This window comes from Eubalaena glacialis, chromosome 20 (assembly GCF_028564815.1).
Source record: "Eubalaena glacialis isolate mEubGla1 chromosome 20, mEubGla1.1.hap2.+ XY, whole genome shotgun sequence".
NCBI lineage: Eukaryota > Metazoa > Chordata > Mammalia > Artiodactyla > Balaenidae > Eubalaena > Eubalaena glacialis.
The window spans coordinates 17774567-17799157 of NC_083735.1; the positions used below are offsets into that span (position 1 = coordinate 17774567).

The window sequence follows — 24591 nt, forward strand, 5'->3', positions numbered from 1 at the left end:
CCCATTTATGATAAAAACTCTCCAGAAAGTGGGCATAGAGGGAACCTACCTCAACATAATAAAGGCCATATATGACAAACCCACAGCAAACATCATTCTCAACAGTGAAAAACTGAAAGCATTTCCTCTAAGATCAGGAACGAGACAAGGATGTCCACTCTCACCACTGTTATTCAACATAGTTCTGGAAGTCCTAGCCACAGCAATCAGAGAAGAAAAAGAAATAAAAGGAATACAAATTGGAAAAGAAGAAGTAAAACTGTCACTGTTTGCAGGTGACATGATACTATACATAGAGAATCCTAAAACTGCCACCAGAAAACTGCTAGAGCTAATTAATGAATATGGTAAAGTTGCAGGATACAAAGTTAATGCACAGAAATCTCTTGCATTCCTATACACTAATGATGAAAAATCTGAAAGAGAAATTATGGAAACACTCCCATTTACCATTGCAACAAAAAGAATAAAATACCTAGGAATAAACCTACCTAGGGAGACAAAAGACCTGTATGCAGAAAACTATAAGACACTGATGAAAGAAATTAAAGATGATACCAACAGATGGAGAGATATACCATGTTCTTGGATTGGAAAAATCAATATTGTGAAAATGACTATACTACCCAAAGCAATCTACAGATTCAATGCAATCCCTATCAAATTACCAATGGCATTTTTTACGGAGCTAGAACAAATCATCTTAAAATTTGTATGGAGACACAAAAGACCCCGAATAGCCAAAGCAGTCTTGAGGGAAAAAAATGGAGCTGGAAGAATCAGACTGCCTGACTTCAGACTATACTACAAAGCTACAGTAATCAAGACAATATGGTACTGGCACAAAAACAGAAACATAGATCAATGGAACAAGATAGAAAGCCCAGAGATAAACCCACACACCTATGGTCAACTAATCTATGACAAAGGAGGCAAAGATATACAATGAAGAAAAGACAGTCTCTTCAATAAGTGTTGCTGGGAAAACTGGACAGCTACATGTAAAAGAATGAAATTAGAATACTCCCTAACACCATACACAAAAATAAACTCAAAATGGATTAGAGACCTAAATGTAAGACTGGACACTATAAAACTCTTAGAGGAAAACATAGGAAGAACACTCTTTGACATAAATCACAGCAAGATCTTTTTTGATCCACCTCCTAGAGTAATGGAAATAAAAAGAAAAATAAACAAATGGGACCTAATGAAACTTCAAAGCTTTTGCACAGCAAAGGAAACCATAAAGAAGACGAAAAGACAACCCTCAGAATGGGAGAAAATATTTGCAAATGAATCAACGGACAAAGGATTGATCTCCAAAATTTATAAACAGCTCATTCAGCTCAATATCAAAGAAACAAACAACCCAATCCAAAAATGGGCAGAAGACCTAAATAGACATTTCTCCAAAGAAGACATACAGACGGCCACGAAGCACATGAAAAGATGCTCAACATCACTAATTATTAGAGAAATGCAAATCAAAACTACAATGAGGTATCACCTCACACCAGTTAGAATGGGCATCATCAGAGAATCTACAAACAACAAATGCTGGAGAGGGTGTGGAGAAAAGGGAACCCTCTTGCACTGTTGGTGGGAATGTAAATTGATACAGCCACTATGGAGAACAATATGGAGGTTCCTTAAAAAACTAAAAATAGAATTACCATATGACCCAGCAATCCCACTACTGGGCATATACCCAGAGAAAACCATAATCCAAAAAGACACATACACCCGAATGTTCATTGCAGCACTATTTACAACAGCCAGGTCATGGAAGCAACCTAAATGCCCATCAACAGACGAATGGATAAAGAAGTTGTGGTACATATATACGATGGAATATTACTCAGCCATAAAAAGGAACAAAATTGAGTCATTTGTTGAGACGTGGTTGGATCTAGAGACTGTCATACAGAGTGAAGTAAGTCAGAAAGAGAAAAACAAATATCGTATATTAACGCATGTATGTGGAACCTAGAAAAATGGTACAGATGAACCGGTTTGCAGGGCAGAAGTTGAGACACAGATGTAGAGAACAGACATATGGACACCAAGGGGGGAAAACTGCGGTGGGGTGGGGATGGTGGTGTGCTGAATTGGGCGATTGGGATTGACATGTATACACTGATGTGTATAAAATTGATGACTAATAAGAACCTGCAGTATAAAAAAACAAACAAACAAAACAACTAATACTAAACTTTCATTGGGTTATTTGTATGGAAATATGTTAATATAAATGTTTCAGACATTACATGAAATTTCTAAAAATCTTATATGTTCTGGTATAATGTTATAAGTCATAATCCTAGTTATTACTTTAAAATGTATATCTCAGAAATAACTAATTTTCTTGTCAACTGCATTATTATGAACTTTCATCAAATCTTTAACCGTGGTCATTTTTAAGTCTTTTGTCATTTACAGACAGTTCTGGGTGTACTCTGATGCTTTTGCAAATATGTTCCTATAAAAGGGTTTCATCTTCAAGAAATTCATGGAAAAGACTCTGACAAGTACAGGTTTCTGGTAACTGACTATACTGCTGAACTGAATGAATAAGCATTTTCAGAACTCTAATGAAAAACTGATGAACTCATAAAAGTGCTAACAAAAGATCAAGATGAAAAAAAAAATTAATTACATGGGACTGAGTGAACTGATGAGGATGAGTATAATTTTTGTGACTTTCTGTTTGAATTTAAAAAAAAAAATCCCACAAGGACTCAGAGGCAAAGAATATACAAATCAATTTTCACTGCAAAGTAAAGGAGCTGTTACAGTGGAGGATTACTGGACTGAGTGTCAATATTATGACATAGTATGAGTGTGTTTCATGTTTGGTAATTGCAATCATTGTTGCTTTTGTTGTGGTCATCCATGTACAATGCTTGGTGTCAGTCTATTTATCTCTTGTAAAAATAAAATACAGTGTGTGTGTGTGTGAAAAAAAAAATACACAGAGAAACAAAGCAACATTAATGAGAATCAGGAGAAGCAAAAAAAAAATTTAATCATCAAATGTATAATATTAAATAACTATACTTGACATGTTTAAAGAAATAAAACTTAGGCTGGGATATAAGCAGGAAATAAGAGATTATAGGACTTCCCTGGTGGCGCAGTGGTTGAGAATCCGCCTGCCAATGCAGGGGACATGAGTTCGATCCCTGGTCCGGGAAGATCCCACATACTGAAGAGCAACTAAGCCCGTACACCACAACTACTGAGCCTGCGCTCTAGAGCCCGTGAGCCACAACTACTGAGCCCCCGTGCCACGGCTACTGAAGCCCGTGTGCCTAGAGCCCGTGCTCCACAACAAGAGAAACCACCACAACGAGAAGCCCATGCAGTGCAACGAAGAGTAGCCCCCACTCACCACAACTAGAGAAAGCCTGTGCGCAGCAACAAAGACCCAACACAGCCAAAAAATAAATTAATTAATTTTTAAAAAACCCTCATTTAAAAAAAAAGATTATAAAAAGACTAAGAAGATTTGAAAAAAAAATAACTTCAAAAAATAAAAAACATAATTAAAAATTCAGTGGATGGATTAAACAGATTAAACAAAAGCAAAGAAAAAAATAATGAGCCAGAATATAACTGAGTAATTGATCCCAAATACAGCTCACAGAGACAAGGAGATAGAATATACAATGAAATAAAGATCGAGAGACAGAGAACATGATGAGAATGTCTAATATATGCCTACTTCAGGTACAAAAAGGAGGTAATAAAAAGAATGAGAAAGAGATAATAGACATAACAACTGAGAACTTTTCAGACATCAGATCTTGGAATACCAGTGAATCCCAAACACGATAAATAAAGATACACCCCTAAACACATTATGGTGAAACTACAGAACTACAGAGAAAAAAGTTTCATCTTAAAAGCAGCTGGAAAGAAAAGAGTGATCACTCCAAAATTTCAGCAATTCAGCTAATTGCTAGCTTCTCACTAGCAGATATGAAGCCAGAAAACAGCAGAGGAGTATCTTCCATGAGCTGAGAGAAAAAAATTGTCAACCTAGAATACTATACTCTATGAAACTATCGTTCAAGAATTAAGAGAAAAGCACTAAAGCAGAATAAAGACACTGTCAACACATAAAAATTGAGAGAATTTATCACCAATACATCACCATTAAGAGAAGTCTAGGTAGAGCAAAAATGATCCCAGAGGGAAGGTCAGAGGTGTAATAAGAAATGTGAAGCAAATATACTGAAGATAATAGTGAGTAAAGTATTTATAAGATATGAAAAACAATTGTGAATGAATCAAAAAAAAAAAGATAGCCAAAAAAAATTTTTAAATAGGCATAAGACACAAACAGATATGACATGGATTGAATGTTTATGTTCCCCCAAAATTCATATGTTGAAACCTAATTGCCAATGTGATGGTATCTGTAGGTGAGGTTATAGCGAAAAGACGGTGGTCTATGAACCAGGCAGCAGGCCCAGACCAGATAGCAAACGTGCCAGCACCTTGATCTTGCACTTTTCAGCCTCTAGAACTGCAAGAAATAAATTTCTGTTGTTTATAAGCCACCAAGTCTATGGTAGTTTGTAATAACAGCCCAAGCCACTCAAGATAAAACAATTCAAAGAATTACAAAAGCCCATAAATACATGAGAAAATATTTAACCTTATCAACAATGGTATATAGGTAATCTTTAACACTTGGCTCTCCAGAGGGGAAAGCCCTGATTTGTAATGTTTGCTGATTTCCATGGGGTAAATATCATATGATGAATCAAACTACCAACGTGATGTCACTGAACACATTCACACTGTGATGTCACTGGCTCATGAGAGCCCACGCCAACACTGCAAAATAAAACTACAGTGAGACAGCATTTGCAGCCACCAGACTAGTAAAAATTTAAAAGTCAGTCAATACCAGAGTTGGCAAATATATGAAACACTAGGAACTCTAATCCACTGTTTGTGGTAGTAAATAGGATTAATCTCTTTGGCTGAATATATGCATATCCTACAACTCATAGATACTACTCCTTCAGATCTTTGTATTTTAGATACAGATGCAATATTAACATCCAGGATTAGACTTGGTCTTTTCCTACATGATCCTGATAAAATGAAGTATAGGATTATGGTTGGTTTGGTTGTGCTTCTTGTATCTTTAATAGAACAACAACAACAAGATCCCTAAAGCTTTATTTTAGAGCCTGAAGAATAGAAAGACAGCTTATCTCTGAGATATTCTGAGATAAAAGCCAAGGTGTCTCACCCTAGGTCCTTGACCCAGTCCTTTTTCTAGAACTCACACTTCTTCCAAAGCCCATCACAAATTGGAGACTTTCTACAAGAAGGTTGGAGACTGTGAAAACCACAGAAAGCAAAAGAGAGAGAAAATGAAAGAAGTGTGATTGAGGGAAGAGAAGGGAAGGATAGGCTTGTAGAACCCCAGTTAGCACCTGAATGCATTCCCCACAAAGTATTGTTACTTAGAGAAGTTAGGATCCTGAGCTCTGTAAGTAATAAGTCACTTAATCATCATATATTTATTCTATACCATCATTATGTCAGGAGTTGTGCTACATATTGCAGATACCATGATAACAACATAGACATGACCCCTGTCTTGAAAGGGTTTATAGTTAAGGAAGGCAGACTTTAAACAAATAGTAATTAATCAAATAACTACGTGTGCAAAGGACAAGGAAAAGTACAGGATATCTGAGAATTGATTAACAGGGTAACAAAACTTGGTTTGGAAAGATATAAGTCAGGGAAGCCTCTGCTAAGGAAGACATAAGTTAAGCAGAACTCTCATGAGTTATACGTGTGAAGGCAGGCGTGAGAAAGAACATTCCATGCACAGAAAGCCAGTGAGTAGGGACACTAAGGCGGGAAAAAGCATGGTATTTTGGAAAAACTGCTTTAAGGCAATGAGTGAGGGGGTGTGATAAGCAATAATTCCTTCCAGAGAGGAAGTCAGAAGCAATCCAGCTTCTAAGCAGAGCCTTCTGAGCCATGGTTGAGAATGCTGGACTTGACTGTAAGGGTAATGGGAAATCACTGAAAGATATTAGGTGGGGAAGTGAGAACATGCGTAAAGAAGAAAAGACATCTGAAGACCAGGCTCTGGGGCACCCCACATAAAGAGGTCAGTTGATGAGTAGAAACCAACGGAAGATATTGAAGACGTGTCCAGTGAGGAATATAAGAATCAAAAAAGAGTGGTATTCCAGAAGCAAAATCAAGCAAGTGTTCCAATGTCTAAGATATGATAATGGAATTGGGCATTTGAGGTAAAATACAGGCTAAGAACATTGCAAGGGAATAGGTCAAGAAACCGAGAAAAACCAGAATATTGGAAAAATTGTCTTTGTGGAAATTGCAATCACCAAGAATATTGACAGGTATCATATTTAAAAGAGTGACAGTGAGCCAGATGTGAAAAATCTTCAAGGGGTGAGGAAAAGCAGGAGCCATCAGAGGTCTACAGATGACCTAGTATGATGGCACCAGCTTCCAAGTCAAGTCAAATAACTGTGAATGCTTTGGGTGTTGGTAACATTAGGTAGGCCATATGAAAGTACTTATTAACCTACAAAAATGGCAATCTCATATGATTCAACCCAATATATATAAAACATACATTTGAATTGTAGTTGGCCTCATAAGTTGATATATATTTATGTTCGTGGTATTTTCTTTTTCAGTTGTAAACTCCCTTTGGTCAGGAATTCCTATTTTACTGCATGTGTGTCTTTCACGGCACCTAGTGGTCTGCTTGGTACTTTTAATAGGTCATTTAGTACTTTTAATATATATATTACTATAATTGCTACTGCTGACATATGTTGTCATTTCAGGGTAATAATCATTCTCCTCACCTTTCCTGGCTGGGAAATGACTGAGAAATATACACAGGCATCAGGTGGCAATAAACATCAGCTCTACTGCTAATTAAGCTGGAAAAGAGAAAACAACTTGGACCTGAGGCCAAGATGGGATACCAACTCCTTCTCCTCTGGGATGAATTTATGCACTCAGTCATTTGACAAATGCAAACTGCTTCCCAGGGGCACAGCCAATTTCTAACATGACAGGGAGTAAACTGAGGGCAGAGTAGGCCAGGGTGGGGGGCAACAGATGCAAGTACATACAAAAGGCTCCATTTTTTTTACTACCTTCTCTCAGTGTCTCTCAGAGCCACCCTTTCATGATGCTTTCTTCAAAGTCTTCACAGCCATGACGTTAACATAGTATTTTAAAAATCTGGTGGATAGGTGCCAATTTTGGAAGATGTAGTCAAAGACAGCAATTACTTCCCCCTCCACTCTTGTCATCCAGGACTTACCACTGTGGGCACACAGATCTGAGTGAGAGAGCTAGAGAAGTCAGGCCACACATGTGCAGTGACCCATCCAGCTATTTACCAATTAGGTAAGTCACTCTTCCCCTAGAGAAACATGAATTAAAGGGATTGGGGAGAAAAGTGGAAATTTTCTCCCCCAAAACATCTGATGGTTTTGTAAGGCCTAAAGCTTATACAATTTGGATGGTCCTCTTTAAAGAAAAGAATACAAAATTACAAGTGTAAAATTGGGTAGAAGGTTTGGAAGATGCCTGAGCAAGTGAAGGTCCTGAAACTTAAGCGTTACAGCTTTATAAATATATAGCTTTATAAATTCTCCTCTGCTCTTGAGAAGGCAGACACATCTATTTTTATGTGTGCATCACTTAGGATGCTATCAGATACAACAATTCAACTTGCAAGCAAACCAACTTGAACGGGCTTAAATAATAAAGAATAGTAGTGGCTTACCGTAATTAAGAGTCCAGTTGTTGGACAGGCTCCGTGTTTGGTCACCTATCAGCTTAATGCCATAATGACTCAGTTTCTTTCCTTCTCTCCTCTGTGCTGTCCACAGTACCTATTCATCCTTAGGCAGCTCCCTTCAAGTTTACAGCATGCATGCCAGCAGCAATGGGGACTAATAGCTTACTCTTTCCTGTTAGAAGAGAAAGGACAATTGCCTCAATCATAGAGCAAAAACCCTGAGATTCAAACCATGGCCTACTGAATTCAAGAGTCTGAGTGGGCTTCCCTGGTGGCGCAGTGGTTGAGAATCTGCCTGCCAATGCAGGGGACACGGGTTCGAGCCCTGGTCTGGGAAAATCCCACATGCCGCGGAGCAACTGGGCCCGTGAGCCACAATTACTGAGCCTGTGGGTCTGGAGCCTGTGCTCCGCAACAAGAGAGGCCGCGATAGTGAGAGGCCCGCACACTGCGATGAAGAGTGGCCCCCGCTTGCCACAACTAGAGAAAGCCCTCGCACAGAAATGAAGACCCAACACAGCCATAAATAAATAAATAAAAATAAATTAAAAAAAAAAAAAAAAAAAAAAAAAAGAGTCTGAGTGACTAAGGCCGAAGCCAGGCATGGGGGCAAGACGACTAGGGTAACCTTAAACATCAGGCTAACCAGGGCCCACCTCCAGAGATGAGGCTAAGGATGAGGACACGGTTCATCCAAATCGCACATCTGCTGTATAACGGAGGCGTGGAACTGAGGTTGGTAAAACATCCACAATATTAAACCAGAGGGTAGGGCTTCCCTGGTGGCGCAGTGGTTGAGAATCTGCCTGTCAATGTAGGGGACACTGGTTCGAGCCCTGGTCTGGGAAGATCCCACATGCCGCGGAGCAACTGGGCCCGTGAGCCACAATTACTGAGCCTGCGCGTCTGGAGCCTGTGCTCCGCAACGAGAGAGGCCGCGATAGTGAGAAGCCCGCGCACCGCGATGAAGAGTGGCCCCCACTTGCCGCAACTAGAGAAAGCCCTCACACAGAAACGAAGACCCAACACAGCCATAAATAAATAAATAAATAAATAAATAAATAAACCAGAGGGTAGAGCATGGAATGAGTTAAATCTATTGATATTTTACAAAATAGTCATTTGATTTACATTTTCCCTTCCATCTTCATTTTTCTCTCCCACAAGACAAAGCCCCAGGGCAGGGATCATTTGTTCGCTAGTTACCCAGCACCTAGAGTAAGTACTCAGAGTTTATTGAGGGAAAAATAAATTTACCACAAACTTATGAGAAACAACTGGTGAAGCATTAAATAGGTAATTATAATGGTTTATGTAAAACGGAACTATGCAGGAATATGAAATCAGAACAAGAAAAAAATATTTAGAAATTATTGGATTTGAACCGAATTGATGAATAATTTTCAGGTCAGAACTATATGTCTTATCAAAGAAAGTAGAAATAGACAAAAGGATTTTTTTGTAAAGTGGCTCTTCAGATTCTTACATGTCTGTGGTACCAGGGGTTCAATAAGACATCAAAAATGTTTCACAAAGAAACAGAAAGATAAGTGCAAAGTAAAGGATAATTAAGATAACTATTTGATTTTGACATTACATGGGGGGCCAATTAGATTAAATGTGAGCAATTAATTTATAGTTTTGTAATAGAATATAATATCATTATACCTTGAGCCAAAGGTAATAATTTGACATATTTTTCTTTATAAAAGTAAAATATAAAGCAAGTAATCTTGCTTAGTGTGATAAATAAAGCTCCTGGAGGAAAAGTATCATGTAACAGTTTTGCAAGACTTCTGATTTTCCATCTATTTCATCTTTCATTCTCTAGATTCCCTCCTGAAAATACGGACAAAAATCAAAGCTTTGAAACTCAGATTACATTTTAGATATACTAAGTCTTTTCTTCTTAATTAAACAATTCATTGGTAAATACTTCTGGTAAAATTTTTTTAATTTATTATTTTTTAAAATTTTTATTTATTTTTTTGGCCGCACCACGTGGCTTGCAAGATCTTAGTTCTCTGACCAGGGATCGAACCCAGGTCCCCTGTAGTGAGAGCTCGGAGTCCTCACCACTGGACTGCCAGGGAATTCCCTAAAATTTTTTTTTTTTTTGAACTGGAACATTATTTCCATATTTCTTTCTTTTTTAGTGCAAACCTTTGAATATTCAGTTTTATTAAATCAAGTCATACCTGTTCTGGGTAATGTGTTATGTGCGGTAGATTTCATTAAGGGTTGGGTGATTAGACTGCAATGATTTTAAATCACCTCAGGAACCCAGGAATGTCAGGTAGGAGATTAGAAAAGGTCCACAGCTTGCCAAGAACTTCAGCTATTCTGATAAACAATTCGATTACTGATACTGACTCTTGCACATTAAATATGTCATCCAAGTCTTACACCTGATGCTTGCTGTGAAGATAGTATTTGAACCACCCTTCCCGCCGACATAATCATTCCTTTGTACACTTAAATACCATTTCTATGAATATGTCTGTGTGCCATAAACCATAGCAAAGTTTCCTATAGCCACATGCTTTGCCTTGGCCTTCCGTACATTTCTAGTACTGAAGAATCAAGTAGATTAAGAAAAAAGATGTAGGTGTAAGAAAAAAATGCATAAAATGGTATAATTTTAGGGAAGTAGATTGAAATTTTAATTTGCCTGAAAATAGAATCAATGGTATATAATAGGGCTTTGAAAGTTAAATGCAAAGTTATATGAAAATTAGAATTTTTCATGCCTAAGAATATCATGCCAATTGACGTAAATTTTCTGTATAAAGATTCTGATTTTGCCATACCATCTAACCAGCAATTAATATCCTCTCATAGGGAAAAAATGTGTTTGGTGACATGTTTAAAGTGCTCTCTGTAGTATTTAAGATGAATGATCTTCAAGGATGTGGAGAAAAGGAAACCCTCATACACTGTTGGTGGGAATGTAAATTGCTGAAGCCACTGTGGAAAAGAGTATGGAGGTTTCTCCAAAAACTAAGAATAGAACTACTATATAATCTAGCAATTCCACTCCTGGCTATATACCCAAAAAAACCAAAAACACTAATTTGAAAAGATACATGCACCCCTATGTTTATAGCAGCATTATTTATAATGGCCAAGGTATGGAAGCAACCTAAGTATCCATCAAGGTGAACGGATAAAGAAGTAGTGGCATATATATACAATGGAATACTACTCAGCCATAAAATAGAAGGAAATTTTGCCATTTGTAGTAACATCGATGGATTTTGAGGGCATAATGCTAAGTGAAATAATACAGAGAAATACATATACTGTATGATATCACTTAACGTGGAGTCTAAAAAATAAAACAAACTAGGGAATAAAACAAAAAAGAAGCAGACTCAAACATATAGAGAACAAACTAGTGGTTACCAGCTGGGGAGAAGGGAAAGGGGAGACAATAATGGGATTATATGAAATCATGTGCGTGAAACTTTTGAAAACTGTAAAGCACCATAGAACTTAAAGAATCTTTCATTCAATAAAAAAAAATTTTTTTAAAGATGAATGATCTTCAAACCAAATAACTATTTATATAAAAGATGGGAATCCTCTACTTCTTTTTTCTTTTTTTTCGGACTTATTTTAAGGTCCAAGATAATTCAACCTATTTACACATTACACATTTGCACAGAGTGAAGCCCAGGTCTTTACAATAGCTCCTTATACCCTATATGATCTGCCCTACCCCCCTTACCTCTCAGACTTCTTCTACTTTTTTTACCCCCTCTTCCTTCTCCACACACACTGACTTCCTCGCTGTAGCCAAACATGCCAGGCACATTCTCACTGTCAACCCTTTGCCCCAGCTGCTCCCTCTGCCTGGAATACTCTTCCCTAGGCATCCACAAAACTAACTTCTTCACCTCCTTCAAATCTCTGCTCAAACATCACTTTCTCAATAATGCTTGTCCTGTCCATCTTACTTAACATTGTGACTCTCCCTACTCTTGATCCCCCTTACTCTGCTTTTTCTCTATAACATTTATTACCTTCTAACATCCTATATAAATTTTCTCGGGTATGATGTTTATTGCCCATTTCTCATCTAGAATGTAAGCCTCATGAGGGAGGAACCTTCTGTCTTTTTTGTTCCCTGCTTATCTCCAATGTCTGGGAAAATGATTAGCACATTGTAGGTGGACAGTAAATATTTTTGAATTAATGAACATTTTTATGATCTGCTTGCTCACTGTTGAATCAGGAACCACTGATATGTTTCAAAATCATGTGATATGTTTCAAAAGTCAAACTTCCTCCTCAGAGAGAGGAACCCTGTCATCTACCAAAAACCAAAAAAACAAACAAACAAAAAACCCTAGGAAAACAGCCTTCAAACATCAAATTCTCGTTTCCCAATCTCCAGCAAAAAGATTATTTGGTTTTTCTAACGAAGTAATACAAATGGGTAAAATTGCAATTTCAAACACACACAAGAAAAAAAAGAATATATGAAGATTTTAATGATAGTACTCTGAGTTTTACTGAAGCATTAAAGAAAAAAGCTAGTTGGATGTCAAAGAGGCTCAATCAGAAAGTGGAACCCAGAGGGTAGGATTTCCTGTTGGACTTTTAAGTAACTCATCCTACTAGGGCGACGGCGTCCATACAAGGGACGAAGGCCAAGCAAATACATCTGCAAAGCTGTTTTTCAGGTGCGAAAGCCTACCCTCCTCCCAGGTTCACCCCCGGCTCTGCCAACCTGAAGCGTTTCATCAGTTAAGTGAAAACACACAGCTGCTTCCCATCAGTGAAGGAAGGTTCGCGGTTCTACCTGAACATTCCACCTGTTGTGTAAGTGCAAGGAACTGAAGCCTAAATTCTGTGTCTTGTCAGCTCGGCTGCTAAAGTCTAAATGGGTAATTCACAGTCTTTACTATCCGTGAGAATTAATTATCCCCCCTCCCGGGTATCCCCCCACCTCGACACCTGTCCGGTGACCCCACGGTCAGGACGAAAAACCTCACTCACTTCGGCCCTGCTCTCCTTAGAGCGCAAAGACGGGTCGCGTTCGCGTGATACGCCGCGTTTTGAGACTCTCGTGGCTTGCGCCCGTTTCGTGGGCTTTTGGTACCGAGCTGCCCGAAGGCAGACTTCGCCCTGGGCCGTTTGCGTACGCTGCACGGCCGCACCTGGCCGGCAGAGGAGTCGGAGAAGAAGGCGCCCATCCCCAAGCTCAGGGGTGGGCGCGGCCCTTCGTGGGGCAGCTCTCCGGCTAGAAGTTCCTCAGCCCCACCCGCCGGGGCGGAGCTGAGGCTGGGGCTCGGGCTCGGCGAAACCATTGCCCGCGGAGCAGTGGGGGGGGTGGAGGGGACCGACAAACACCACGGTCCTAACGCGAGCGCTGACCCCCATCCTGTGGGTTCGTTCTTCCTGTTTGAAGGCTCCCTTGTCCTGCCGTGTCACCGAAAAGCCCGGCCCTCTCCATCTCCTGCGCGCCCGTCTCCCCCCGCCTCGCGTGGTGCGGTCCAGCCCGCGGGTCACGCGGCGGCGGGGGCGTGGTCTGCTCTGAGCTCAGGTGGTACTTCGTGCGGCCTCATCTGGCGTCCTTTGCAGCGGCGTTCGCGGCAGGAGCGATGCTGGGCTGGAGTCGCCTAACCTTCGTCTTACTGAGCGTGACCGTCACCTGCTCGGTGGCGCAGCATGTGCCACCGGTGGGTGAGCTGGAGTCGAGGGCGCGGAGAGGGGCGCGCGGGAGCACGGAGAAGCGGGGGGCTCAGGTGCGGGGTCGGCGGGGCTTGAGGGACACCTAGTCCCGGCAGCATCTTTACAGGGGTCGGTGTTTTCCTGAGCAGAGGTGTGGGTGCAGAGCGGGCTGGCGAATTTCACCGCGGGTTGATTCGGTACAAGCTGGAACAAGGAAACCTTTTGGGGAAATCCTATCTCTGCCGACTGGTGATTATGATTTGCATACCCTCACGTTTGATGGATTGCCTCTGTTCTACCAGTACCAGCCTCGAGCATCCAGAACTGTAAGAGAAAAAGTTACAGTTGATTTGTGTACATGATTAAATGACGAACTTTCTGAGGACTTTGGCATCCTCTGCCTGGTGACGAGGTGCTGAAGGAAAAGTATTAGCTAAGGATCCTGAGGGCCCTGGGAAAGGGCAAGAGGCATCCCCAGTCAGGGCAATGGGAGCAGCCCAGGCCAACCCAGATGTGGATGCCTGGCCTTTATCGCCGAGTCAAGAGAACACTGGGCCTGTGGCTATTTCCCCTTGAGGGAAGTAGCAGGAACACAGACTTGATAACTACAAGAGACAATGAGGGACCAGTTTCACTCTTACTTTGCAAGGGAGGAAGTAAATTCCGAGTGAGAAAATGTCTAGCCAGAGGTCACAGTATTGTTTTTGGAAGCATGATTGAACTCAAGCCTCTGGACACCCGGTCTGGTGCTCTTGCATAATTCTCTTCTTTAAAAGCAATAAGACTGCATTTTTCTTATCAACAGATCAGATAAATAGGAACTTGGGTGCATGTGACCTAAGACTAGGTGAGGGTGTTTTTGAATAGTTTAGGTAGAACATTGACATTGGGAGCAAGATGTGCATTCTCCTCTTTTATTCTTTTATTTCTCTGTGGAGAAAAGCTTTAAGAATAAGATCGTGGTGAGATATTACTCAGCCATTCAAAATTGATGCAAGATAAAGCAAGTAAAAATAGAATACAAAATAGTATACACAGCGATTTCAGTAACAGAAAAATACACAGTATATACATGTGGGTGAGGATTGGAAGGGTATAAGGAAAAATAAAATTAGTCTGCTTTAGTGTGGGTAGGGAATTAATTTGCTTTAAAGTGGTTGGGATTATGGGAATTTTTAAAGAATTTTATACTTTGATACTGTCTATGCTTTCAACCAAAGACCCCAGGAAACACCTGTAGTTGAAGAAATTGGGTTTATTATTTTGCAGTGAATGAGAATGCATGCCATGGGCAACCGTGGGGCCTCTCAGTAAAAGGGCATTAGGAAAAACCTGTTTTATAATTTGGACTTTGTGTGTTTCAGGGGCAGGTCTAAGGAATCGGTGGTTTGCTCTAGATTGGTTGCTTTTAGAAAGTGAGGCAACACTATGGGTAAAGAAGAAACAGTTATTTGTTTAGCAAGAGAAGGAGGTGTTTGCGTGTTACAGGTACCTTTGTTTTTGTCTGTGCTTAGACAGAGTCATGAAGTGGCCTTGCTTTGTCTCATTTGATCATGTCTCAGATTCACCTTCAGTGAGGTAGGTATTCTGTGAGTTTGGTTGTGTCTAACAAGAGAACAGAAATGGCCTGGCTTTTGAGTGTCGGATCAGCAAGTGATAATACTGAGAGGTCTAGTTGTGGACCTCAGAACAGTTTCATATGTCAATGTCTGCCTTTTATTTTCTTTCTCAGTACTTTATTTTTTCAAGCAAAAGTACTTTAAAAGGTATTTGTAGAACAGGAAAAAACAACAACCCCTCCATGAATTTAATAGTTCTTATCTGGAACAGTGGTTGTCAAATTCTAGTCTGGCCTCTGGTGTCAGTTTGGGAAGCTGCTTTCACAAGTCTTTAATGAAATGAGAAAAATGAGGCCTTGAAATTATTAATTTAGAATGTTAGCTTTTATTCTGATTATGACCTTCCAATTTTTTTTTTTTTGACCTTCCAATTTTTGTTGTTAAAATGTTCTTTTATGTGTGTGAGTTGTTTTGTTTTGTTTGTTTTAACATCTTCACTTTGGAGAACAAAAACTGGGACTCCCCTGTGCTGGGCCGCTCTCAGTTTTTTAACTGATCTGGAAAATCTGGGAGCCACTGGCTGACAGGATTTTGGGAACTTCACAGAAGTTCAGTGATCTCATCCTTTGACAAGAATAAGCATTTTTTTTCATTTTGAATTGTTCTATGATAAACTGTTTGTAGCCACACATAGTAACAAAATATATTTCAAAACTACTTTTGATAAATATGATAGTGGGAACTGGCTTTAAATTACAAACAAAAATTGGATTTGGAATGTCTGTGGATTTTGTTCTGTTTTGTTTTTGAGGCATTTCAGACTATGGCATATTTTAAGGTCTTCTTGAGTTATTTGATTCTATTAAGAGATGGTGGTGACAAGCTATCCCACTTCTGGGTATTTATCCAAAGAAAACGAAAACACTAATTTGAAAAGATATTTGCATCCCCATGTTCATTGCAGCATTATTTACAAGAGCCAAGACATGGACACAACCTAAGTGCCCATGAATGGATGAATGGATAAAGAAGATGTGATTCTCATGCTCACACACACACACCCACCACACACGATGGAATACTAGTCAGCCATAAAAAAAAGATGAAATCTCGCCATATGTAACAACATGTACGGATATTGAAAGAATTATGCTGGGTGAAATAAATCAGACGGAGAAAGACACATACCGTATGATTTACTCAAATGTGGAAACAAACAAACAAAATAAATGAACAAACCAAACAAAAACAAACACATAGATACAGAGAACAGCAGCATAGTGGTTACCAGAGGGAAAGGGGCAGAGGGAGGGTGAAATGAGTAAAGGGGATCAATTGTATCGTGATGGATGGAAACTAAAATTTTGGCGGTAAGCACGCTGTAGTGTATACAGAAGTAGAAATATAATGTGTACTGGAAACTTATGTTATAAACCAATATTATGTCCATAAAAAATAAATTTAAAAAATATTTTAAAAAGAGAGATGGTGGTGACAGAAGTGGTGCAAGAAAATCTGGAGAGGGAGATGGAGATGACATCATCCAGGGCCCTGTAGACCTTGTTAAGGATTTTGGAATTCATCCTAAAAACAATGGGAAGCTGTTGACTGGTTTTAAACAAGATGTGATGAATTTCTCACTTTCAGAAGATCAGTTTGGATTGGCAGGGAGCAAGGGTGGATCTGAGGAGACTGGTCCAGGGGTGACTTACAGGAGGGTTGTGCTAGTGGAAAAGGAAAGAAGTGGATGGTTCTGGAGAAGATTCGGAGGTAGAATGAGAAGAAGGAGGGGTTGGATGGGGAGGAGATACTGGCACCTTTCTGAAGTGCTCAGCTGGGAGAATGGTGGCATCACTACCCAGGAATATGAGGAGGGAAGAATGAAGATCATTTTTCACTCTGGTTATGTCGAATTTCAGATGGCACCAGGATACCCAGCAGACCTTTGGGACAGGAGCTCAGAAGAGGATATTGGAAGTTGTAGGCATATTATTTGAAGCCCGCTGGATTGAACAGTGAGCAGATAGAAGAGAAGAGAAGAAGAGGCTTAGTCAAAGGCTCAGGGGACAGGCATGTGTCAGGTCAGGAAGAACTGGCAAAGTTAAAGCAGCAGCCAGAACTGGAGAGCGAGTGTTAGGGAAGCTCAGGGGAGAGAGGGACAGGTCACCTGTGTTGAATGCCATTGAGATGTCTAGTATCTGTTGTGCTTGGCACCTAGAGGTCATTGGTCACCTTGGCCAGAGCATGTTGGGAGCAGAAAATAGATTGCAGTAGCCTATGGAGTGATCAGAAGGAAAGGAATCAGAGTAGACGAGATGACTGTTCTCAGTAATAAATCTAAGCAGATCCCTAAAATGTGTGAAAATTAAACACACTGGCTCAGTAGTGAATTGCTGAATCGAACTTATTTTTATGCATTAGCTTTTCAAGTGAGTAATAACGTTGTTGACATTAGCCACTGAATCAGGTTTTAGCAATGATTTTTACAAAGTTTTCCCAAATCACCTAAACCCCATCTGGCCTGGCCAGTTTTACTGTACTGCATTTGCTTTCCACCCAGTACTTTAAAGGAAGGAATACGCAGATACCATATGTTTGGTTAGTCAACAAATACTGCACGCCTACTCTGTGCCAGACTGTTACAGATGCTGGGAACAGGTCAGTGAACAAGATAGAGAGGTCTTTGCCCTTATGGAGAGTTTGTTCACATGTCTTTTACCTAAATATTCTCAATTTAATAGGGTACCATTCCATCAGAGGTCAGAAAACAAGTGAAAAACTTTGCATGCTCATTTGAATTTGTTATATATGCAAGAAAACGTGCCTTTTCTTATTCAAGTGTGTCTTGAATATGTGTCTGCTCTGTCTTACATAGAGAACACTTTAAGAAACAAATCTTATTTAGAAAATAGTTGTCGGTGAATTAAAGAATTGAATTGAAATTGTCTTGCTGGACTTCCCTGGTGGCGCAGTGGTTAAGAATCCACCTGCCAATGCAGGGGACACAGGTTCAAGCCTTGGTCCGGGAAGATCCCACATGCTGTGGAGCAACTAAGCCCGTGCGCCAACTGAGCCCCCGTGCCACAACTACTGAGCCCCCGTGCCACAACTACTGAGCCTGCACTCTAGAGCCTGCGTGCCACAACTACTGAAGCCCGCGCTCCTAGAGTCCGTGCTCCGCAACCAGAGAAGCCACCGCAATGAGAAGCCCGTGCACCACAACGAAGAATAGCCCCCACGCGCAGCAACAAAGACCCAATGCGGCCATAAATGAATAAAGGACTAAAAGGAAGGAAGGAAGGAAACAAAAGAAAGAAGGAAAAGGAAAGAAAGGAAGGAAAGGAAGGAAGGGAGGAAGGAAGGAAGGAAGAAAGAAGTCTTGCTGAAATTGTTCAGCTTCTTTTCTGATGGTAAGAACACTGGTGTGAGCTATATAATTAAATCACCTTTCATTGCCTTTTTCTGGTTATGTGAATAAGACAAGCACATGAGGGCTTTCTGAACTCTTTTGTACAGTCTTAGAAGCATACATTTCATTGAGGTTCTCATTCCAGAGGACTCAAATATTTTAGGGAGCTGGATGAATTATCTCATTTCTTTTAGGCATGGAGCGTTCGGGTTGCTAACGGAATAATTTTCACTTTATATTTTATTTTCCTAAATATAGTTATGTCAAGTAGCTCTGTAGTTAGTTTCTTTTTAGTGAGTGGGGAGGACGTAAAGACTGATTAATTTTGAAGACGTTCAAGTTCTTATGAAATAACTAGAATAATTAGATAATTCGCTGACTCAGGAAATATTAAGAAAACATTTTACAGAGATTTTCACCACTTTCTTTGGCTTTAGGAAGCAAAAATGAGAGCGCACATACGTGAAAGATTGAGATTTTAAGTTGGTTGTATTTTTTCACCCTTTGACAAGGTAGCACAGTATACCAAGTTGACTACCTAATATCGCTCCCTTTCATCTATTTACATTCTATACCTATCATCTGTTTAAATTTTTACTTACCTTGATAAGGTTGTCTATTATTAAAACCATGTATAGTTAAATTTGGAGATAGTAAGAAACTTTAAATAACAAATGAGCTCACTGTAATTTTATTTCAAGTCTGTACATAGATTTTTGAAGCTGTCTTTCCCTGTTGAGGTCTCCCTTGAAAGTAAGGATGTACCTGTCTCCACTCTACCCCAAATCTAATCTTTTTGTTTAAAATGACTGTCGTTAGAGGCTATTATGCTTAGTGAAATAAGTCAAAGACAAATACCGTATGTTATCGCTTATACAAGGAATCTAAAAAATAAAACAAACAAAAGAATATAGCAAAACAGAAACAGACTCACAGATATAGAGAACAAACTAGTGGTTACAAGTGGAGAGAGGGAAGGGGGAGAGGCAAATAAGGAGTAGGGGATTAAGAGATAGAAACTACTATATATAAAATAAATAAGCTACAGGGAATATAGTGAATATTTTATAATAACTTTAAATAGAGTATAATCTATAAAAATTTGAATCACTATGCTGTATACCTGAAACTAATATAATATTGTAAATCAACTCTACTTCAATAAAAAAATTAAAAAATTTTAAAAACAAAAAAAAATGACTTCAGTGTCAGTACCTTATGAACACCTGAAATACCCTGATCTTATGGCTGCTAGCTTTAAAACTTAAAATCACATTTACGCTTTACTCTTACAGCCAATTTCTATGCAGATTTCATGTCTTTGTATTTCATGTTTATTTATTGCTGTTAGCATTATCATAGTAAAATGTTTTATCAACCTCAGTCTCTTGCATGTATGATTAGGTTGCTCTGTTACCTCTGGGGCAGTTGAACTCTCTCCTAATATTTGATAGAGCACTTGTAACTTCCCTACAGTCGTAAGAAATATGCCTTGTAGTTTAATTTTATATTGGCTTTGGAACCCAGGTCATGCAGATAAAATTACTAGGGAAAGATGAGCGTCATTACATTTCATTTACTCACTGAGTTGATTCTAGTGATCATCAAAAGCCCTGAAGGAAATGCAGATTGTTCCCTATTAGGAATTAAATTGAGGTTTTCTTGTTATCTCTGTGGGAAGCTATGGGAGAGATCAGGGGGAGCCTGAACTGGGGCTCTGTCACCTGCTGTGTAACCTTGTCACTAATGGAGCTGGGCCTTGCATCCAGAACATGACCCCATGACCCTAAAGTTCCTGAAAACTTGAAATTCAGTAAAAAGGGCATAAATTAGATTTTTGTGAATCAAATCACATTTTAAACTCACCGAAAGCTCTGATATTTAGAAGAATCTTATAGTGAATAAATTAGAATGAAGTAAGAGTTGTATTTCTAAAGTTAATACTTGCCCTTCTTATTAAGTGCTGTTTGGAAAATTCGTAGTTTTAAATCAAGATGTTCTTAAGTAGAGTTTGCTTTTTGGTGTCCCATTTCCAATTTCACTAAGCAAGGACTAGTGAATTTAGAATACCCTGCCCTCCAATGCAGTCATATGTTGTTATCTTAACATAATTTTAGATACTGACAACTAAAAATACTTAAAATCAGGGTTTGCCTGGTGGTGCAGTGGTTAAGAATCCGCCTGCCAATGCAGGGGACATGGGTTCGAGCCCTGGTACGGGAAGATCCCACATGCCGCGGAGCAACTAAGCCCGTGCGCCACAACTACTGAGCCTGCACTCTAGAGCCCATGAGCCTCAACTACTGAGCCCGCGTGCCACAACTACTGAAACCCGTGCTCCGCAACAAGAGAAGCCACCGCAATGAGAAGTCCGCGCACCGCAAGGAAGAGTAGCCCCTGCTCCCTGCAACTAGAGAAAGCCCGCGTGCATCAACGAAGACCCAACGCAGCCAAAAATAAATAAATTAAATAAATTAAAAAAAACAAACTTAAAATCATGTCAGGGAATCACTCTCTGAAAATCCTCAACATAATGTAAATGAAATCATGCAGTTTTTTAGTTTGATATTTTAAAATGGGTATCAAAGTGTACATAGTTAAAGAAAATCAAATAATATAGAGAGGCTTATGATAAAAAAACCCAGCCGTCTCCAGGCTTATTCCTTCTACCCCATACCCCTTCTCTGGAAGCAAACACTTTTGTTTTTGTTGTTGTTGTGTTTTTCGAAGTATAGTTGATTTACAATATTGCGTTTCAGGTGTACAGCAAAGTGATTAAGTTATATACATTTTTTCAAATTATTTTCCATTATAGGTTATTACAAATACTGAATATAGTTCCCTGTGCTATACAGTAAATCCTTGTTGCTTATCTATTTTACACGTAATATTACGTATCTGTTAATCCCATACTCCTAACTTATCCCTCCCTACCTCCCTCCCTTTCCCCTTTTGTAACCATAAGTTTGTTTTCTATGTCTGTGTGTCTGTTTCTGTTTTGTAAGTAGATTCATTTGTATTGATATTACTTTTTATATTCTACATATAAGTGATATCACATGATACTTGTCTTTGTCTTTCTGATTTACTTCACTTAATATGATCATCTCTAGGTCCATGTATATTGCTGCAAATGGCAATACTTCATTCCTTTTTATGGCTGAGTAGTATTCCATTGTGTATATATAAATCACATCTTCTTTATCCATTCATCTGTTGATAGACACTTAGGTTGCTTCCACATCTTGGCTATTGTAAATGTGCTCCTGTGAACATTGAGGTGCATGTATCTTTTCGAATTAGAGTTTTCAACTTGGAAGCAGGCACTTTTAACTGTTCGTACCCAAGTGATGTTCAGCCAGATACCACCTCTACTGTCCTACTAGTTGTTTGCAGCTCAGTCTGTTTTGATTAATTGGTGCCCATGCCAAATTGGGTGCTGAAAGATCCAAACATCACCCCTGGTTAGCTTTATGAATACTGCTGTTGATAATGTGTTTATGCTGAATTTGTCTGAATCCACTTGAGGCATTGTCTGCTCTCATACATATCCATCTCAGTGATGGATAAAAATGTAGTTTACTTTCAACAATCTTCCCTGAACCTTTCTTTTTTCTTTTTTTAACAGTGTTACTGAGATATAATTCACACCATACAAATCACCCACTAAAAGTGTACAACTTAATGGCTTCAGTATATTCACAGAGTTGTACAACCATCACTACAATCAATTTTAGAACATTTTCATCATCCCCAAGAAACCCCTCACCACTTAGCCTTAACCCTGAAACCTACTTCTCAGTCTTAGGCAGCCACTAATCTACTTTTTGTCTCTATAGATTTACCTATTCTGGACATTTTCTATAAAGGGGATCATACAATACATGTGACTGGCTTCTTTCACTTAATGTTTTCAAGGTTCATTCACATTGTAGCATCTATCAGTACAGTAAGTGTGCATTCCTTTTTATGACTGAGTAATATTCCATTTATGGATATACCGTATTTTGTTCATTCATCAGTTAATGGACACTTGGGTTGTTTCTGCTTTTGGCTATTATGAATAATGCTACTGTGAACATTTGTGTACAGTGTTTCTGTGTGAACACATGTTTTCATGTCTCTTAGGTTTATACCTAGGAGAGTAATTTGCTGGATCACATGATAACTCTGTGTTTAACTCTTTGAGGAACTGCCAGACTGTCTTCCAAAGCAGCGGCACTATTTTATATTCCCACTGGCAGTACATGAGGGTTCCAGTTTCTCTACATCCATGCCAACACTTGTTTTATTATTATAACTGCCATCCTATTGGGTGTGAAGTGGTATCTCATTGTGCTTTTGATTTGCATTTCCCTACTGGCAAATGATGTTGAGCATCTTTTCATTTGCTTATTGAGTTATATTTTCTTTGGAGAAATGTCTGTTCAGATCCTTTGCCCATTTATTAATTGAGTTGTCTTTTTATTATTGAGTTGTAAGATTTTTATATATTCTAGACAAATCTTTTACCAAATATATGGTTTGTAATCGGCATAAATGTAAGGGTTTATTTCTGGACTCTCAATTCTATTCCATTGATTTATATCTTTATGCTGGTAGTGCACTATCTTAATTACTGTAGCTTTGATAGTACGTTTTAAAATCAGGAAGTGTCAGTCCTCTAACTTTGTTATTCTTTTTCAAGATCGTTTTGGATGTTCTGCGTCCCTTGAATTTCAGTGTGAATTTTAGGATCACTTGTCTATTTCTGCAAAGAAACCATCTAGGATTTTGATAGGTATTGCATTGAATCTGTAGATCAATTTAGGGAGCATTGCCATCTTAACAATATTAAGTCTTCCAATCTATGAACAATGTATATCTTTCCATTTATTTAGGTCTTTAATTTTTTTTCTACAGTGTTTTGTAGTTTTCAATGTACAAGTCTTACACATCTTTGGTTAGATTTATTCCTAAGTATTCTATTCTTTTTGATGCTGTTGTAAGTGGAGTAGTTTCTTAGTTTCATTTCAGTTTGCACATTGTTACTGTATAGAAATACATTTGATTGTTGTACATTCATCTTGTATTTTTTATGGCAAAAGGAACTTGGCAAATGTGATTTAGTAAACAATCTTGAGATGGGGATGTTGTACTGGATTATCCAAGGGGGCCGATATAATCACAGACATCTTTATAAGAGGGAGGCAGGAGGCCACAGAAGAGAGAAGATGCTATACTGCTGACTTTGAAGATGGAGGAAGTGGGGCACAAACCAACGAATGTAGGTGACCCCTAGAAGCTGGAAAAGTCAAGGAAACAGATTCTGCCTTGGAGCCCCAGAGGAAACTCAGCTGTGCAGAACCATTTTAGACTTCCAACCTTCAGAGCTGTAACATAATAAATTTGTGTTGTTTTAAGCATTAAGTTTGCGGTAATTTGTTACAGCAGCAATAGGAAACTAATACAACTAAGTGCCACCAAAGACTAGTATCAGTCCGAGAGCGTATGATTTTAATTGAGTCTCTGTATGTCCGAGAGATTTTTAGTTACTTCTTGGCATTTAGGTAGTAGGTGAAGGAGTTTTGACTGATGAAACAAAGTGGACAAAGCTGTTTTGAGGAAAGGAGATCCCAGAGAGGTTCCTGGCTCAGAGTAGCATTTATTCTGGAGAGTAAGAATAATAAATGAGGATGAAAAGAGTTTAGTTGAGGGTCCAGCAAACAGAAAATAACCCCTATCCCAACCTCTGCATAGAGAACTGCATATAACATTATAGCTAAGCAAAAGACTAAACCTACACACTCTCTCTCCCTCTTCTCTCTTTTTTTCACACATACATACCACCTCAAAGGGTTTTCCTTGACAGAAACTGAAGAAATCATCTAGCAAGAGCAAGGGCAACTTGTATGGGTGTTAGTACTCTGAGTGGTGGTTGGCAAATTACAGCCTGGCACCTGTTTTTTTAAAGTCTGCGAGTGAGGGATGGTTTTTACGTCTTTTAGAAGTTGGGGGGAAATTCAAAAGAAGATTAATATTTTGTAACATGTCAAAATTTTGTAAATTTCACGCGTCAGGGTCCATAAACTGAGTTGTATTGGAGCACAGCTACACTTGTTTGTTTGCAT

At 39.1% G+C, this 24591-nt stretch overlaps 1 protein-coding gene across 1 annotated transcript in view; it reads left to right on the forward strand.

Moving 5' to 3' along the window:
* The first annotated feature begins 13391 nt into the window (after positions 1-13391).
* ASAH1 (N-acylsphingosine amidohydrolase 1) overlaps positions 13392-24591 on the forward strand; it is a 40016-nt gene continuing 28816 nt past the window's right edge. Inside the window, exon 1 of the mRNA XM_061177227.1 lies at positions 13392-13521. Coding sequence (XP_061033210.1) covers positions 13444-13521 — 78 coding nt within the window. The 5' untranslated portion in view covers positions 13392-13443. The remainder of the gene's footprint in view (positions 13522-24591) is intronic.